Below are 15,771 nucleotides of genomic sequence, written 5' to 3'. Positions count from 1 at the left end.
GCACCATCAGCCCGTGCCAGGCTGTCACCATGCAGAGGGGACAGGAAATGTCTGGTTTCACCTGGACTGAGTGTGGGAGTCTCAGAAGGGTGGCACTGAGGGCTCTCCATGGGTTTGTGATCCCAACTCACCGAGACTGGGCTGTGAGGCCTCACCTGCCTCCTGAGGCAGCAGGGGCAGACCTGTCCCACTGCCCGTGTGCCCAGCCCCACACTGAGGCTGCAGGAGAATTGAACTGACTGAGACCTGTGGTCTATCTTCAGGAAAATAACAAACTCACGCTGGTGTCCAGACCCCAAATCTATAGCTTCTACCTCTGGCAGGAACAGCTCCAGGTGTGGGTTGAGATGGGAGCTCACCTGTGGGATTCATGTGTCACTCTCAGTCTGTTCAGAGGCTAAAGAATATTTTTAGCAGACTGCTGAGCACTGGAGCTGGGAGGGGACAGGGTGAGGGCCCTGCTCCCGGGATGCTGAGGATTCCCTGTTCGGGACGGGGTCAGTGTGCACTCCACGGGCAGCTGGAGGGGGTGGATTTGGAGATTCCTATAAATATCTGCTCCGGGAGACACAAGAGAAATTCTCCAAGTGCTTGTCGTGTCCCGAGTCCCTCGTGGCTGTCGGGCCGGCCCGGTGACAGCTGCTGGAGAGACCCCCGCGCCCCCGGGTAACGCCTGGGGGGCTGCGCGGGCAGCAGGCGAACGGCACCGGGGCCACCCGGTAAAGCAGGGAGGCGTACCGGGGGTCGGAGGGGAGGTCTCGGGGAGGGGACACGCAGGAGGAGCCGCTGTCCCGGCACGTCCGGCTGGGTGGGGACCCGGCGCCATGGGGGAACCGGGGAGCGATGGTACCGGGACACCGGGGGGCGATGGGTACTGGGACACCGGGGGGCGATGGTACCGGGATAGCGGGGGATGATGATACCGGGACAGCGGGGGGCGATGGACATCTGGACACGGGGGGGCGGTGGGTACCGGGACAGCGGGGGGTGATGGGTACCGGGACACCGGGGGGCGATGGGGCCCCGTCCCGGTCGCCACCGTCGGGGGGACCGAGAGGGAGGCGGGGCGGGGGAGGGGGGACATGGATGGGCCTCACGTGACCCCGGGACACGTGGCCGCGTCACGTGCGCGCCCCACCCGGCGCGGCCCCTTGCGCGTGCGCAGCGGCGGGGGTCTCCCCGATGACGTCACGGCTCAACGGGACCAATCAGCGGCGGGGAGGGGCGGGGCCTGGCGGCGGCGGCGGCGCCGGTCCCGCGGGTCCAGCGCGCTCCCGCTCCCGGTCCGGCCATGGCCCAGCGCGGCGGCCCCGCGGTGCTCCCGGACAACCCCTTCCAGGACCCCGCGGCGCTGCAGGCCCGGCCCGGCGCCGTGCTGGACGGCTACAACCCCTTCGAGAACGACGCGGTGAGCGGCGGGGCCTCCCCGGCGACCGGGGCCTGCCTGTGCACCGGAGCTCCTTCCCGGGCACCGGAGCCGTCCCCGCTGCCGGCGCAGTCTCACCTCTGTCCTCTTCCCCTGCAGCCACCGCCGCCGTTCCAGACCCCTTCGGTAGCGCCGCCGCCCCCGGCACCGGCGGCCGCGCAGCCCCCGCGGAAGGCGAGTCCCACCGAGCCCCGCAACTACGGCTCCTACGGCTCGCAGGTACGGGGGGAGGCGCCGAGCGGACGGGGGGGGACACGGGAGCCGGCGGGAGCTCAGGGTTTGCGTTCCCCTCTCCGCAGGCCTCGGCCGCCGCCGCCACGGCGGAGCTGCTGAAGCGGCAGGAGGAGCTCAACCGGAAAGCGGAGGAGCTGGACCGGCGGGAGCGGGAGCTGCAGAACGCGGCTCTCGGCGGTTCCCAGAGTGAGTGACCGCGGGGCTGGGGAGGGGCGAGACCCCCTGGGACCCCTCCTGGCTGCTCCTCACCCCCTTCTGTCCACAGCGAGGCTCAACAACTGGCCCCCGCTGCCGTCCTTCTGCCCGGTGAAGCCGTGCTTCTACCAGGACATCCCCGTGGAGATCCCTGCTGACTTCCAGAAGACTGTGACCACCATGTACTACCTCTGGATGGGTGAGTCCCCAGGGGAGCCTCGGGGCACACCTTGGGAGAAGGTGGAAGAATGAATGTCCTGTGGTGGTGCTGTGGGGAAATTGGGATGAACAGGTGGTCTGGGGGGTTGGGGGAGCCTGGCTCAGGCTCCTGAGCGCTGTCCTCCCCCTCAGCCAGCACCATTGCTCTCTTCCTGAACTTCCTGTCCTCGCTCGCCTGGTTCTGCGTGGACCCCTCGTCTGGTTCTGGCTTCGGCCTCTCCATCCTCTGGGCTCTGCTCTACACGCCCTGTTCCTTTGTCTGCTGGTATCGGCCCATGTACAAAGCGTTCAGGTGTGTCCCTGAGCCCTGTACCCCTGCTCCAGCTCCTGGGGGCCTCTGGCTCTGTGGGATGCGGTGGTTCCACCCCGAGCTCCCTGTTCCCCCCATGTCCTCTGCTTTAAGGAAGGTTTGAGAGCTTTCTGTGGCCTAACCTCGCCCATCTCTTCCTCACAGGAGCGACAGTTCCTTCAACTTCTTCGTCTTCTTCTTCGTCTTCTTTGCCCAGAACGTGATGTATGTGCTGCAGGCCATTGGCATCCCAAACTGGGGATTCAGGTGCGCTGCGTGCTGACCCTGGAAGGGCAAAGAGGCGGGTGGGGAAGAGGGGACCGGGGGACAACAGCCTCTTCTTTTGCAGCGGCTGGATCCTGAGCCTGATAGCGCTGCGGACTAACACCGCCGTGGCTGTGATGATGATCCTGGTGTCCTTGTCCTTCACGGCAGTGGCTGTGTTGGGGATCATTATGCTCAAAAAGGTGGGTTAGGATCAAAGCCCGTTCCCCAGCGCCCTCCCTTTGGGGGAGTTTGGGCTGTCACAGCTCTGGTTACGAGGGGGGAGCCCCAGCCCTGCCCCTCAGCCTGCTCCTGCCCTCCAGATCCACTCTCTGTACCGCCGGACGGGCGCCAGCTTCCAGAAGGCTCAGGAGGAGTTCGCAGCCGGTGTCTTCTCCAACCAGGCCGTGCGCACGGCTGCAGCCAACGCCGCCGCGGGCGCGGCCACCAGCGCCTTCCGTGCGCCGTAACCGCGCCGCCCTGCCCGGCCCTGCCTCCAAGGAAGAGGAAATCCGAGTTGCACTTTCACTGGATCCCCGTGCATCCGCATCAGCTCTCAGAGGCTGCCTCATCCCAGCTTGGAAGTGCTGGTGCCTGAATCGTCTGCTGCTCTTAACCCCCTTTCCTCACGGACAGAGGCTGTTCTGGTTGGTGCTGGTCCCCTCCCCTCAGCAGACTGGGGGGAGCAGGGTGGGAAGTGCTGCGGCCCAGCCCTGGGCCTGCCATCGCCCTCCCTTCCAGCACCAGCTGCTGGGGGCAGGAGCCTCCTCCAGATGGCTGGAATGCCGCTTCCAGGGACTGGAATGGTCACTTGCCTTCCTTGTGCTCTCCTGTTTCCCCTCCTGGTGATGACACTTGTGTGCCCTGGGGTGTGGGGAGTCCCCTGCCCCCTGTGTGCCCAGGGACCCCCATGCTCTGCCAAGAATGTCATCCCCCTCTTGCCCCTGGGGCTTGCTCCAGTGGGATGTGAGGATAGGGCTGGTGCTTTCCCCAGGGTGTCTTGTCCTTTAGTCCTGTCCCTTTCCCCAGCCTCTCCCTCTCTCCAGGCCCAGGGATGAGGAGAGCAGGGCAGGGACAGGCAGAGCTTGGGCAGCTGCTGCCTGTGGGGATCCTGCCTTTAGCCCACGTGGACCCCAAAGCCAGGCCGGGTTCTGAGGAGCAGCCCTGGCGTTTACATGGCTCCTCCTTGCCTCCAGGGAGGGGTGAACAGCTCCTCCAGTCCCCCTCCCACCCGCTTCGAGGACTGTGACCCCTTGCTCCCCCCAGCCCCCTTCAGCCAGGGCCTTTACCCTCCTCAGGGGCTGAGCCAGTCCCCGTGTGCAGCCGTGCCTCCCCCTTACCTGCCCGCTGTCCTCTGTCCCGGTGTCCCTGGGGATCCCCAGGACAGGTCTCGTGCATTCTGCTTCACCCCATCTCCTCTCGGATGCTCCGGGTTTGTCCCCGCAGCTCCGGGGCCGGCGGAGGCTTTGTGCCTTCAGCCGTGGGGGCCGGTGCTCTCCCCGTGCCGCTGCGGCGAGGGCTCCTCTGGGGTCCCCGCCTCCTTCGCTGCTCCCCGTGTGCTGTTCCGCGACTGCCTCCCGGTTTATTTAAGGAATAAATGAAGGTTCACTCTGCTCCTTCGCCGTCTCCGTGCGCCGGCCGGGACCGGGGGGTGCGGCGGGGCTGCTGCCGGTGTCGCGGCTCCCGGGGTTGTGCGGGTGGACTACAGCTCCCGTCGTGCCGCACAGGGGCGGCCCCGGGGCGGGCGCGGCCGAGCAGCCGCCAGCCTGTGGGACCGTCCCCGCCGCTCCCGGCGCTCCGCCGCCCGCCTCCAGCCGCGGCCCCGGGCATCCCGGAGGGCGCGGCGGCGGCGATGCTCGGCCGCAGCCTTCTGCCGGCCCGGCGTCCCCGCACGGCGCCGGGGCTGTGGGGCGCGGGGCGGACGGACTGCCGGTAGCCGCCCGTCCTTACCGGTACCGGCCCGGCAGCGGGACCCGGCCCTGCGCCCGCCGCCCGCGGAGGATGCTCCGGCCCGGCCCGCGGCTCCCGCCTGCTGGCGCTGCCCCGGGGGCCGCGTCCCGGGCGGCGGCTCTCGGACCCCGCGGGGCGGGATGATCTCCCGGCGGGGGCCCGGCGCTCCAGCGGCGGCGGTCCCGGGGCCGCGCTCCGTCTCCGGCCGGCGGCTCTAGGCCGGCCCCGGCCTGGGTGCAGAGGGACCGGCGAGGCCGGTTCTGTTCTCCGCGGAGCTCCCGGCGGCCCTGGCTCCGCGTGGCCGTGGGCGCTGCCCGAGCCCCCCCGCCCGGGGCAGTGAAGAGCCACCGTCAGCATCCTCCGGCAGGCCGAAAGGTGGAGCCCGGCCCGTTCCCGCAGAGCGGCTGCTCCTGCTTCCCGCGGTCCTGGCGCGGTGCCGCCGGTTATCCCGGGGCTCCGGGGCCGGCCCCGAGCCGCCGCCCGCCGCGGCCATGCCCTCCCCCACCGACTCCAGCCGCTCGCTGACCGGCCGCAGCTCCCGCAGCCTCACCCACCTCCGCCTTCAGCGCACCTGGCTGCAGGTCCTGCTGGTCCTGGGTCTCGTGCAAGCCATCCTGGGTGTCCTCATCGTCACCTTCAGCTTGGTGGCGGCTACCATCACTCCCTCCACCAAAATCCGTCACTCCTGCCCGTCCTGGGCCGGCTTCTCGGTGAGTGTGGGGCCGGGGCAGCGCGGGGAGGGGGCTGCACTGCTCCCGGGGGGCCGAGCTTGCCGCCGGTCCCGGGGGAGGGTAGCCCCGCCGCTCCCCCACCCTCCGCCCTTGGCTGCCGCGGTGCATTGTGGGAATATCCCACGGGCTCCCCGGGGTGACTCCGTGAGGGATGGGGACCCCCGAGCGGTGCGGGGAACTGTCCGGGGAATGCAGTCACGGGCAGGGAGGGGCGTGGGAGCATCACAGCGACAGCAGGGCAGAGAGCGGGTGGCAGTGGGGGCTCTGCAGTGGCAGCTGCGTATTGGGGTGAGGGCAGCAGCCGGGGTCCCCCATGGTAACCCTGCAGCACGGATCCCGGCCTGGGTTTGCTGCCCAGCCAGAGCAGCCCGCAGTCCCCAGGCCCTGAATCAGCAGTTTCTCCCATCTTGTGGTGCCAGGGCTGCTCCTACAGCCCCGCTGCTCCTGGGCTGGCTCCAGGCCTGCAGGGATTGGGGGGCTCTGCCCGCGGGCAGGGGCTGCTCTGTCTAACAGAGCCTTCTCCGTGTGCTCACCCCGGGGCTTGTGCATCTGCAGCTGGCACTGTCCGGGCTCGTTGGCATCATCTCCTGGAAGCGGCCGCTCACCCTGGTGGTAGGTGTTGGGGGGGACACCCTTGTGCAGGCGGGGGACTCCAGGATGGGGAGGCCGAGCAGCCCCTGGCGCCTCGGGGTGCGCAGCCGCCCGCGCTGGCTCTCCGCTCCGCAGCCCCTCTCCTCCCGCTGCAGATCGCCTTCTTCACGCTGCTGTCGGTGCTCGGCGTCATGCTGAGCCTCGCCGGCTCCATCCTGTCCTGCCAGAACGCGCAGCTGGTGAAGTCCCTGGAGGCCTGCGAGACGGTGAGGCTGAGCGGGGGCGGCCCCAGCGAGCCCCGGGCCTCCGTGCACGGCTCGTCCCTGGCTGCGGGGGCACTGGGGAGCCGCGGAGCTGGGGTCTGGCTGTGGGATGTGCTGGTGGCTCTCAGGGGATTGCACGGCATCCACGGCGTTTCTTGTCCCCAGGAGAGGGACACGTGCGTCTGCTGCCAGGCCCGCTCGGAGCCCCCACCCGCCTCCTGCAGCCAGCAGAGCGAGATGCTGACCATGTTCCCCAACCCCAACTGCCGGAGCATCCGTGTGGCACTCAAGGTGGAGGAGCAGGGGGATACAAGGGCTCCCTGGGAAGCGGCCGCACACCCGGCCATGCTCTGCGGGCTCTGCAGCTCACCCCACTGCTCCCCAGGATCTCCTCTTCAGTGTCTGCGGCCTGACCATCTTCTCCACCATCATCTGCACGCTCTCTGCTGTCGTGTGCTGCATCCAGATCTTCTCCCTTGACATCGTCCACGTGGTGAGTGCCAGCGCTGGCCCAGAAGCAGACAGGGCTGGGGAGCAGCTCCCAGGCTGGGGTGGTCCCTGGGGTGCCAGGGCAGGACCTGGCCCCAGCCAGGTGCAGATTAAAGCCCAGGATGCACATCCCTTGCTGGATCTCTGGGCAGGAGGTCTCAGCTCTCCCTTCTCCCCTCTCCCTGCAGCTGGTCCCACAGCGCTCGAGCTCTGTGACGTTGGAGTGCACGTCTCCCCCTGACACCTTTCTGCAGACCATGATGGACTTCGATGAGTTTGTGCCCCCGGTGCCACCGCCCCCCTACTACCCCCCTGAGTACACCTGCAGCTCTGAGACAGATGCACAGAGGTACCCGCTGCTAGCAAGGCTGGTAGGGCAGGGGGGCTCCTGTGCCCACAGGCTGGGCTTGTCCCACCCAGTGTGGCTTTTCTGCTCTCCCCTCCACAGCATCACATACAACGGCTCCATGGACAGCCCCGTGCCCCTCTACCCAACCGACTTCCCCCCATCATACGAGACTGTGATGGGGCTGCGGGGAGACAGCCAGGTGGGGTGGGGTCGAGGGCAGGGGAGGCCGGGCAGGGTGGGCTCTGCTGAGCTGGGCCCTGAGGGTGCTGTCCCACAGGCCACCCTGTTCGACTCGCAGCTCACAGAGGGCTCCCACGCCTGCACCTGTGACCGTGTCCCCTCCATTGTGCTCAGCGGAGAAGGTGAGTGCTCCCCACCCTCGCCACAGGGGATGGGAGCAGGGCTGTGGCGGGTCCAGCTCCTCCCGGCAGCTCTTCAGCTGTGCCCGCCTGCCCCTCGCAGTCTCCATGGACAGCGGGTCCCTGATCATGTCCGAGATCATGGACATCCCTGGGGACAGCAGCCCCTCGGAGGACTCGTGCCTGCTGGAGCTGCAGGGCTCCATGCGCTCCGTCGACTACGTCCTGTTCCGCTCCATCCAGCGCAGCCGCGCCGATTACTGCCTGAGCGTGGACTGCGTGCAGTGCAGCCACCACGCGCGCAGCCCCACGCTGGGCCTGCAGGGCCCCTTCGAGGAGCGGCCCCAGCCCCGCGTGCGGGGCGAGCGCTCCTACTCCTGCTCCACCGCGGAGCCCGGCCACGACGGCATCTTGGTGGGGGCAGCCGTCACCCACAGCTGCAACCGGCTGGCGGGGCTGGCGCGCTGTGCCGGGCCCTGCTTCCCTGAGGTGCGGCTCAAGGACAAGGGCTCCTCACTGCAGGGGCGCGGCGGGGGCCGCCCCGCGGACACCCGCCCCGGCCAGCCCCGGCGCAACAGCGAGACCTCCTGCCCCTCGTCGCCGGCCCCGGGGCTGGCCCCGCGCCCGCTGCTGAGGTCGCACAGTGACCCCGGTGTCCCCATGGTCGGCCGTGCTGGTAGGTGACAGAGAGCGCTGGGACGGGATGGGTGAGCAGCAGTGGCTGTGCGGTGCAGCTGGGCTGTGCCGCAGGGCTTGGCTGCGTTCTGTGGCCAGATGGGATTAGAGCCAGTCTGGGAGGGAATGGGGGGAGCAGGGGAGGTCTGCTGGCCTGGGAGCAGGGGGGTGCTGGAGGGTTGTGCTGCCTGGGGTCTGCACAGCTGCCGAGGCCTGATGGCTCTCTCTGCTCTCAGCAGATTTCAGGGAAGTACTTTATACCAAAGCACTGGAGGACAGCGTGTCCGACTCCTCCACTGATACAGGTCAGGGCACTGGGGTGTACTGGGATAGAAAGGGGGCATGGGGGGGGTGTCCGTAGCCCTCTGGGGATTGAGCTCACCCTGCTGGGACAATGGGGATCAATGGTGGGACTGCTCCTGCTGACTGGGGATGGGAGACAGCAGCACCTCAGGCCTGTGAGGATAGGTCTGCTGGGAGCAGCGCCCTGGGGTCTGACAGTGGGGACAGGTCCATCAGAGCCGTGTCCTGGGTCTGACAGTGGGGACAGGTCCATCAGAGCAGTGCCCTGGGTCTGACAGTGGGGACAGGTCCATCAGAGCAGTGTCCTCGGTCTGACAGTGGGGACAGGTCCATCAGAGCAGTGCCCTGGGTCTGACAGTGGGGACAGGTCCATCAGAGCCGTGTCCTGGGTCTGACAGTGGGGACAGGTCCATCAGAGCAGTATCCTGTGTCTGATGATGAGGACAGGTCCATCAGAGCAGTGTCCTGTGTCTGATGATGAGGACAGGTCCATCAGAGCCGTGTCCTGGGTCTGATGATGAGGACAGATCCATCAGAGCAGTGTCCTGTGTCTGATGATGAGGACAGGTCCATCAGAGCCGTGTCCTGGGTCTGCTGGAGCAGTGTCCCAGTTCTGAGGGCAGGGATGGGTCTGTCAGAGCACTGCCCCGTGTCTGATGACGAGGACAGCCCTGTCAGAGCACTGTCCCATGTCTGATGGTGAGCACAGCAGTGTCCCGTGTCTGATGGTGAGCACAGCAGTGTCCCGTGTCTGACAGCACTCACTCTGCAGGGCTGTGCTCCGAGGCCTGCCTGCTCCGCCGTTCCCACTGTGACTCCCCGCCGCTGCTCCGGGCCAGCTCGGTGGGCAAGAACAAGCTGCCACCCTGCAAGAAGGTGCCTCAGCAGCTGTCAAAGACAACCACCCGCTCCCTGGGGGACCTCAAGGGCTACCGGGGCACCCGCGGGCTGGTGGCCAGGTTCCTGCAGAGACCCAAGCGCAGCCTGGCAGCTGGCACGGAGGTGTCTGGGCACAGCTTCCACGGGCACAAACAGGTGGGTTCTGGAAGCCACAGGGGATGGGCAACTCCTCCTTCCTTGAGAACTTCCATCCACGCTCTCCCTTCCTTGTGTCCCCATCAGCACCTCCACCCTGGCCCTTGCATGGTTTCCGTTCCCCTGCCACACCCCCGTTGTTTTGGCACCCTGGCTGCAGGCAGAGCGTTCTTCCTGCAGCACTGTCCTTGCCCAGCCCTTCCTGGGGGGCAGCTCCTTTTCCTTGATCCCCACTGGAGCCACGGGTGGGAAAATCACTCCTGTTGCAACGGCTTTGGCTTTGTCCCTGAGTCACTGCAGCACAAGGAAGTTGCTGGGACATCCCGGCACCTCAGCTTTACGGGACGCCGGAGCCCTTGCGCAGCCTGGGAGGCCTTGACGAGAATGAGCCTGTCCCAAATGCCAGCGTGGGCGCGTGATGCACGCCTCTGCCAGCCCTGTCACCTCTCTCCTCCTGCCCCGTGTGCTGCCTGGCTGCACTGGAGCATGGAGGGCTCAGCACAGGGGTTGAGGGCAGGCAGGTGCCATGGGTGAGGGTGTCACGGGCAGGGCTGCCATCCCTGTGGCTGCAGCCTGTCCCCATGGGTTGGTTGCAGGTTCCCTGGAGCGCCTGGCCAGGTGAAGAGCAGCCCCACGAAGGAATCCACCTGCAGAGCTGTGGGGACCTGAGCTCCACGTCGTCGCTGCGCCGGCTCCTGTCCACACGGCGGCTGGAGCGCGGCCGCCCGCGGAGCCTCAGCGGGGCCTGCAAGGAGAGCGCGCTCTGAGGGCACCGCCTCCATCGGGACCCTCCGGAGCCCCTCTCTGGGCTCAGCCTCCACCGGGACCCTCCGGAGCCCCGCTCTGGGCTCAGCCTCTGCAGGGACCCTCCGGAGCCCCGCTCTGGGCTCAGCCTCCGCAGGGACCCTCCAGAGCCCCGCTCTGGGTTCAGCCTCTGCAGGGACCCTCCGGAGCCCCGCTCTGGGTTCAGCCTCCACCGAGACCCTCCGGAGCCCCACTCTGGGCTCAGCCTCCGCAGGGACCCTCCAGAGCCCCTCTCTGGGCTCAGCCTCCACCAGGACCCTCTGGAGCCCCGCTCTGGGCTCAGCCTCCGCAGGGACCCTCCGGAGCCCCGCTCTGGGCTCAGCTTCCGCAGGGACCCTCCGGAGCCCCGCTCTGGCTCAGCCCTGGACATTGCTCAGACATTGCTGCTGCCCTGGTGGGGCTGAGCCTGTGCTGCTGCCCCTGGGGCTCAGCTGGGCCCTTCCCCAGGCGGGGCTGGGGTGAGGGGCTGGTCCCCTGGGGCCGGGATGGCCGTGCCTGTCCCCTGCCTGTCTGGGATGGTGATGCCTGTTCCTTGCCCTGTCCCTTGTTCTGGACATGCCTGTCCCTTGTCCTGTCCCTTGTGCCAGCTGTGCCTATTCCCTGGGATGGCCACGCCTGTCCCCTGCCCTGTCCCATGTTCTGGCTGTGCCTGACCCACACACTGGCCATACCCTGTCCCCTGTGCCAGCCGTGCCTGAACCCTGGCATGGTTGTGTCTGTCCCCTGTGCCAGCCATGCCCGTCCCCTGCCCTGGCCATGCTGTCCTTTGCCCTGTCCCTTTGGCTGGCTATGCTGGCTTGATCCCCGGTCCCTTGTGCCAGCCATGCCTGTCCTCTGCCCTGTCCCCTCCACTGGCCGTGCCTGTCTTTTGCCTTGTTCTTTTGGCTGGCTATGCTGGCTTGATCCTCGGTCCCCTGTGCCAGCCGTGCCTGTACTCCAGGATGACCTTGCCTGTCCCCTGATCTGTCCCTTGTGCTGGTCTGGTCCCTGGCCTCCTGTGCCAGGCACTGCCATGCCCGTCCCTTGCCCTGACCCGGCTCTGCCTGTCCCGTCTCCAGCCCCGTGCGGTCCCGGTGCCCCGCGCTGGCCGTGCCCGTTCCTCCCCTCCCGGCTGCGCCCGGGCCGCGCTGCGGGGCCGGTCCCGCGGCCGCTGCCCCTCGCTAGAGACCGAATAAAGGTGGTCGCCGCCGCCCACGGGGCCGGTGTCACGGGGCGGAACGGGGCGGGGCGGGCGGTCAGCTGACCGGTCACGGGGGGCCGGGTCCCGGTTTCCCGGTGGCGGCTCCGCGGGACGGAGCGGCCGGTGCCGTCGGGGCGCGGGGAGCAGCGGGGGCGGGGACCGGGACCGGGGGTGGGGAAGCGACCCCGCGCCCACGCGGTTCCCCCGGTTCGCGATCGGGGAAGGGCTGGGGCCAGGCCCGCCCAGAGCCGGTGCCGCTCCTGCACCGGGTGTGGGCGGGACGGGCTGCCCGGGCGCTCTTAAAGGCAAGGCCGGCGGCGGACCCGGTGCTGCCGGGCCGGCTCCGAGCGCACCGGGAGCGGCGGGGCCATGGGGGCCGTCGGTGCTATGGGGGCCGTCGGTGCCCTGTTGTGGCGGCTGCTGCCGGTGCTGCTGGCCGCGCACCGGGCCGCAGGTGAGCGAGGGGGGCCCGAGGGTACCCGGTGGGTGGAGGGGATGCGGGCCCTGGGCGGCCTGTGACACCCGATGGACCGGAATGGGAGCGGAGGGAGAGGGAATACCTTGGGATGCCGTGGTCGGGGATGCCCGGGAGTTGTCTGGAGGCTGGAGGCAGCGTGGAGCTCGGTGCTCGGGAGGTGCCGAGGTGTGGAGCTCGGGGGGCAGTGGCGTCACTCCCGGGGCAGGGACATGTCCCTGAGGCTGCCCCCACCACCCTCCCGTGCCCCCCAGGCGCCCAGCCCTGCAGCCCGAAGTACTTTGGCCGTGATGCCATGGTCTGCGTCTGCAACGCCACATACTGCGACACGCTGGACCCCCTGGTCCTGCCGGCCCCCGGCTCCTACGTCAAGTACGAGAGCAGCAAGGCCGGCAAGCGGCTGGAGCGGAGCGAGGGGAGGTTCCAGCGGAGACTCTGCGCCCCAGGTACTGCCAGGGGTGGCAGGGATGGGTCGGACCCTGCTGCAACCCACCATCACGCTGGGCTCCCGTCCCTGCAGATGTTGTCCTCGCCCTGGACACGACGCAGCGGTTCCAGAGGGTGAAGGGGTTTGGTGGTTCCATCACCGACGCAGCCGCCATCAACATCCTGTCCCTGCCAGAAAGAGCTCAGGATCACCTGCTGCGCTCGTACTTCTCTGAGGAAGGTAGGGTGTCAGGGAGACAGGAATGGTGACAAGGAGTATGGATGCTGGCATGGCTTGGACACCTCGTGTCCCACTGTGCCTGGCAGGGCTGGAGTACAACCTCATCCGGCTCCCCATGGCCAGCTGCGACTTCTCCCTCCACGCCTACACCTACGATGATGTCCCCTATGACTACGAGCTCACCCACTTCAGCCTGCGAGACGAGGACACGAAGCTGAAGGCGAGCACTGGGAGGGAGCAGGGTGGGCTGGAGGGTCACAGGGGCTGAGCTGAGTCGGCCCCTCCACCTCCTCCTGCAGATCCCCCTCCTTCACCGAGCCTCGGCCATGAGCAAGCGGCCGCTGTCGCTGTATGCCAGCCCCTGGACCTCCCCCACCTGGCTGAAGACCAGCGAGTCCTATGTGGGGAAGGGGACACTGAAGGGGCAGGCAGGGGACAGGTTCCACAAGACCTGGGCCAACTACTTTGTACGGTGAGGAGCAGCCAGGCCGGGGGGCTCTCAGTGGTGGCACTGGGGACTCCTCACAGCTCACCCCTTCCCTCCTCACCAGGTTCCTGGATGAATATGCCAAGCACAACCTGACCTTCTGGGCAGTGACAGCAGAGAATGAGCCCTCGGCTGGGCTGATCAACAACTACCCCTTCCAGTGCCTGGGCTTCACAGCCGAGCAGCAGCGGGATTTCATCGCCCAGGACCTGGGCCCGGCACTGGCCAACAGCTCCCACCGCCACGTCCAGCTCATCATCCTGGACGACAACCGGCTCCACCTGCCGCACTGGGCCAGAGTGGTGAGCGTGGTGGGGGTTTGTGCCATCGTGGTGACCCCGGGTAGAGCCCCTGTCCCTGCAGGGGTCTTGGGTGCTCCATCCTGTGGAGGGCTGGGCCTCTGGCTCTGCCCCATGGGACTGACTCTTGTCCCTGCCAGGTGCTGGAGGATGAGAAGGCAGCTCGCTACGTCCACGGCATCGGCATCCACTGGTACCTGGACTTCATTGGTCCCATACAGGACACGGTGCTGCCCACCCATGAGCTCTTCCCTGACTACTTCATCCTGGCCACAGAGGCCTGCATTGGGGCCCATTTCTGGGAGCGGGATGTGATCCTGGGCTGCTGGGAGCGTGGGAACCAGTACAGCCACAGCATCCTGATGGTGAGGCCCCGGTGTCTCCCTGTGTGCTGGGCCTGGGGAGGGTTGCTGGTGTTGGGCAGACATCTGAGCTGTCCTGTTGCAGAATCTGAACCACTTTGTGGCTGGCTGGACTGATTGGAATCTGGCCCTGGATCTGGAGGGGGGCCCCAACTGGGTCAAGAACTATGTGGACAGCCCCGTCATCGTGGACAGCAGTGAAGGCATCTTCTACAAACAGCCCATGTTCTATCACATGGGCCACTTCAGGTGGGTTGGAGCCCACAATGTGCTAAGCTGCCTGGGCTCCAGCAGCAGCTTGTCCTGAGAGGAGCAAGGCAAATTTAGCTTGGGAGGAGCTCTCCTGGGGTCTGACTCCCACCCTGAGGCTGCTTCTCATTTGTCTGTTCAGTAAATTCATCCCCGAGGGCTCCCAGCGCGTGGGGCTCGTCCCCTCCAGAGAGTCCAAGAAGACAGCGCTGGAGTACACGGCTTTCCTGCGGCCCGACGGCGCCGTGGTCGTGGTGGTTCTGAACCGGTGGGTGACGCAGCCCGGGACCCCCGTCCTGCCAGCCCCGTGTGGGACCCCATCCCACCGAGCCCTGTGCAGGTGTGACCCCTCTGCTCTCGCCCCCCAGGTCCCCACAGGACATCACCTTCGGGCTGGCGGACACCGTCGGCCTCATCGCGGCCGTAGCTCCGGCCAACTCCATCCAGACCTACCTGTGGCGGCGGCAGTGACGCGGCCGAGACGCCCGTGGCCGGCCGGGGCCGGACGCAGCCGGGCCGGACGCGCAGCCCCCGCTGCCCGCGGGCTCGGGCCGGGGTGTGTGGGGGAAGCGGCTCTGTGGGGCCGTGGTGGAGCCGGGCTCAGGCCGGAGTGTGTGGGGGAAGCGGCTCCGCGGGGCCGTGGTGGAGCCGGGCCGGGCCGGGGACGCCGTGCGTGTGCAGGAGGGCCGGGGGCGCCGGTGCCCCTCAGGGTGGAGACCCCACAGGCTGTGAGTGCTGTGTTCTGCTCCGACATTAAACACACGGATGCTGCCTTGATGTCTGCGGCTGCAAGAGAAACGTCTGGGTGCCTCCCCCGCTCCTGGGCACTGTGGCCGGGTGCCACCCCGGCGTGGAGCCTGCTGGAGCCTGGCGAGCGGCGCGGAGCACCCGGAGCATCGTGGGCAGCCCCTCTCCCTGCCCAGCCCCTGCCCTTCTCAGCCCCCCGTGGGGCTCACCCTGCTGAGGGGGGCTCCAGGCATGAGTCTTCTCCCAGTTCCAAGCGTGCACTGCCTGGCTGGGGCTGAGCAGAGCCCGGGTCCCTCCTGCTGCCTTTGGGGACAGGTTTAGCAGCTAGCAAGTGGCTCAGGATTCACCCTGATCGCAGATGATCTGGGTGCTGCATCAGGAGCAGGGACAAAGCCCTTGGACACCCCCCTTAATGGAAGGGCTGGGCCGGGATTGTGGCCAAGCTTTAGCTTTCTGTGCTTTTCCTGCCGATCTGGAGCCACCTGCAGCCTGATCTCAGGCCGGGGGCTGTGGGGTCATGTCTCTCCCAAGGCCCCTGAGTCCAGGGCTGGAGGCAGGGCCAGCTTCAGGAGTGTCACACCATGGTGTCTCAGGGTCCCAGCCAGCTCTGGCTCAGGTCAGGGCAGTGCCAGCTGCTCCTGGGACTTTTCTGGGACAGGGAGGCTGGCCAGGCTGCAGCAGCCCTGCCTGGAGCCTGCTGTTCCCCAGGGGGGCTGAGCTGAGGGGTCCCCACCGTGGTGAGGAGGGTGGGGGTGCACCAGGGGCTCAGCACCCCACCGCAAATCTGGGGTGGCTTGAGCAAGCAGGGACAGGACCGGGAGTGGGTGCTGAGTGTGGGCACACCCAGGAAGGAGGGAAGGAGCAGGCAGGGTGTGAGAGCAGGAGATTAGGGCAGGGAGGTCATAGTTTCAGGGCAGGAGGGCGTCGGGGCCCCTGGGCTGATCCGTGCAGGCGGGATGTGCCCAGGGGTGCTGTCAGGACTGACAGCCCAAGTGCTGCGTGGGCTGAGCACAGCCCAGGCGTGGTCAGTGAGTGACAGGGTCACCCTGCCACACTGGCACGCCACGGGAGCCACAGGGATGCTGCTCCTGGGACCCCACAGCCGGAGGGTACCGCCAGAGTCCTGGGG

At 67.8% G+C, this 15,771-nt stretch overlaps 3 protein-coding genes across 4 annotated transcripts; all 3 read left to right on the top strand.

Annotated features, from left to right (window-relative positions):
- The first annotated feature begins 1,098 nt into the window (after positions 1–1,098).
- Positions 1,099–4,240, top strand: SCAMP3 (secretory carrier membrane protein 3). Its single transcript, XM_063420500.1, has 8 exons — positions 1,099–1,408; positions 1,526–1,645; positions 1,726–1,846; positions 1,926–2,054; positions 2,207–2,366; positions 2,529–2,630; positions 2,713–2,830; positions 2,951–4,240. The coding sequence occupies exons 1-8, from the start codon at positions 1,292–1,294 to the stop codon at positions 3,095–3,097; spliced, it is 1,014 nt and encodes a 337-aa protein (XP_063276570.1). The 5' UTR covers positions 1,099–1,291; the 3' UTR covers positions 3,098–4,240.
- An 821-nt stretch (positions 4,241–5,061) lies between these two features.
- Positions 5,062–11,387, top strand: ENTREP3 (endosomal transmembrane epsin interactor 3). 2 transcript variants are annotated; one of them, XM_063420373.1, is made up of 12 exons: positions 5,062–5,287; positions 5,864–5,920; positions 6,055–6,165; positions 6,328–6,453; positions 6,548–6,655; positions 6,840–7,000; positions 7,100–7,199; positions 7,278–7,362; positions 7,463–8,035; positions 8,274–8,339; positions 9,110–9,372; positions 9,969–11,387. In XM_063420373.1, the coding sequence occupies exons 1-12, from the start codon at positions 5,069–5,071 to the stop codon at positions 10,137–10,139; spliced, it is 2,040 nt and encodes a 679-aa protein (XP_063276443.1). In that variant the 5' UTR covers positions 5,062–5,068; the 3' UTR covers positions 10,140–11,387. The 2 variants fall into 2 exon arrangements, with proteins under 2 accessions (XP_063276443.1, XP_063276442.1); XM_063420372.1 differs by having other exon boundaries at positions 8,271–8,339.
- Positions 11,388–11,509: 122 nt separating this feature from the next.
- Positions 11,510–14,672, top strand: LOC134562845 (lysosomal acid glucosylceramidase-like). Its single transcript, XM_063420435.1, has 10 exons — positions 11,510–11,810; positions 12,086–12,277; positions 12,352–12,498; positions 12,585–12,718; positions 12,798–12,970; positions 13,050–13,287; positions 13,425–13,649; positions 13,732–13,895; positions 14,038–14,163; positions 14,264–14,672. Exons 1-10 carry the CDS (start codon positions 11,726–11,728, stop codon positions 14,364–14,366), a joined length of 1,587 nt encoding a protein of 528 aa, XP_063276505.1. The 5' UTR covers positions 11,510–11,725; the 3' UTR covers positions 14,367–14,672.
- The last annotated feature ends 1,099 nt before the right edge of the window (positions 14,673–15,771 follow it).

Source organism: Prinia subflava, chromosome 31, assembly GCF_021018805.1.
Source record: "Prinia subflava isolate CZ2003 ecotype Zambia chromosome 31, Cam_Psub_1.2, whole genome shotgun sequence".
Taxonomy (NCBI): Eukaryota; Metazoa; Chordata; class Aves; order Passeriformes; family Cisticolidae; genus Prinia; species Prinia subflava.
Note: the sequence above shows the minus strand (reverse complement) of the source record. Positions and strands in the feature narration are given on the sequence as shown.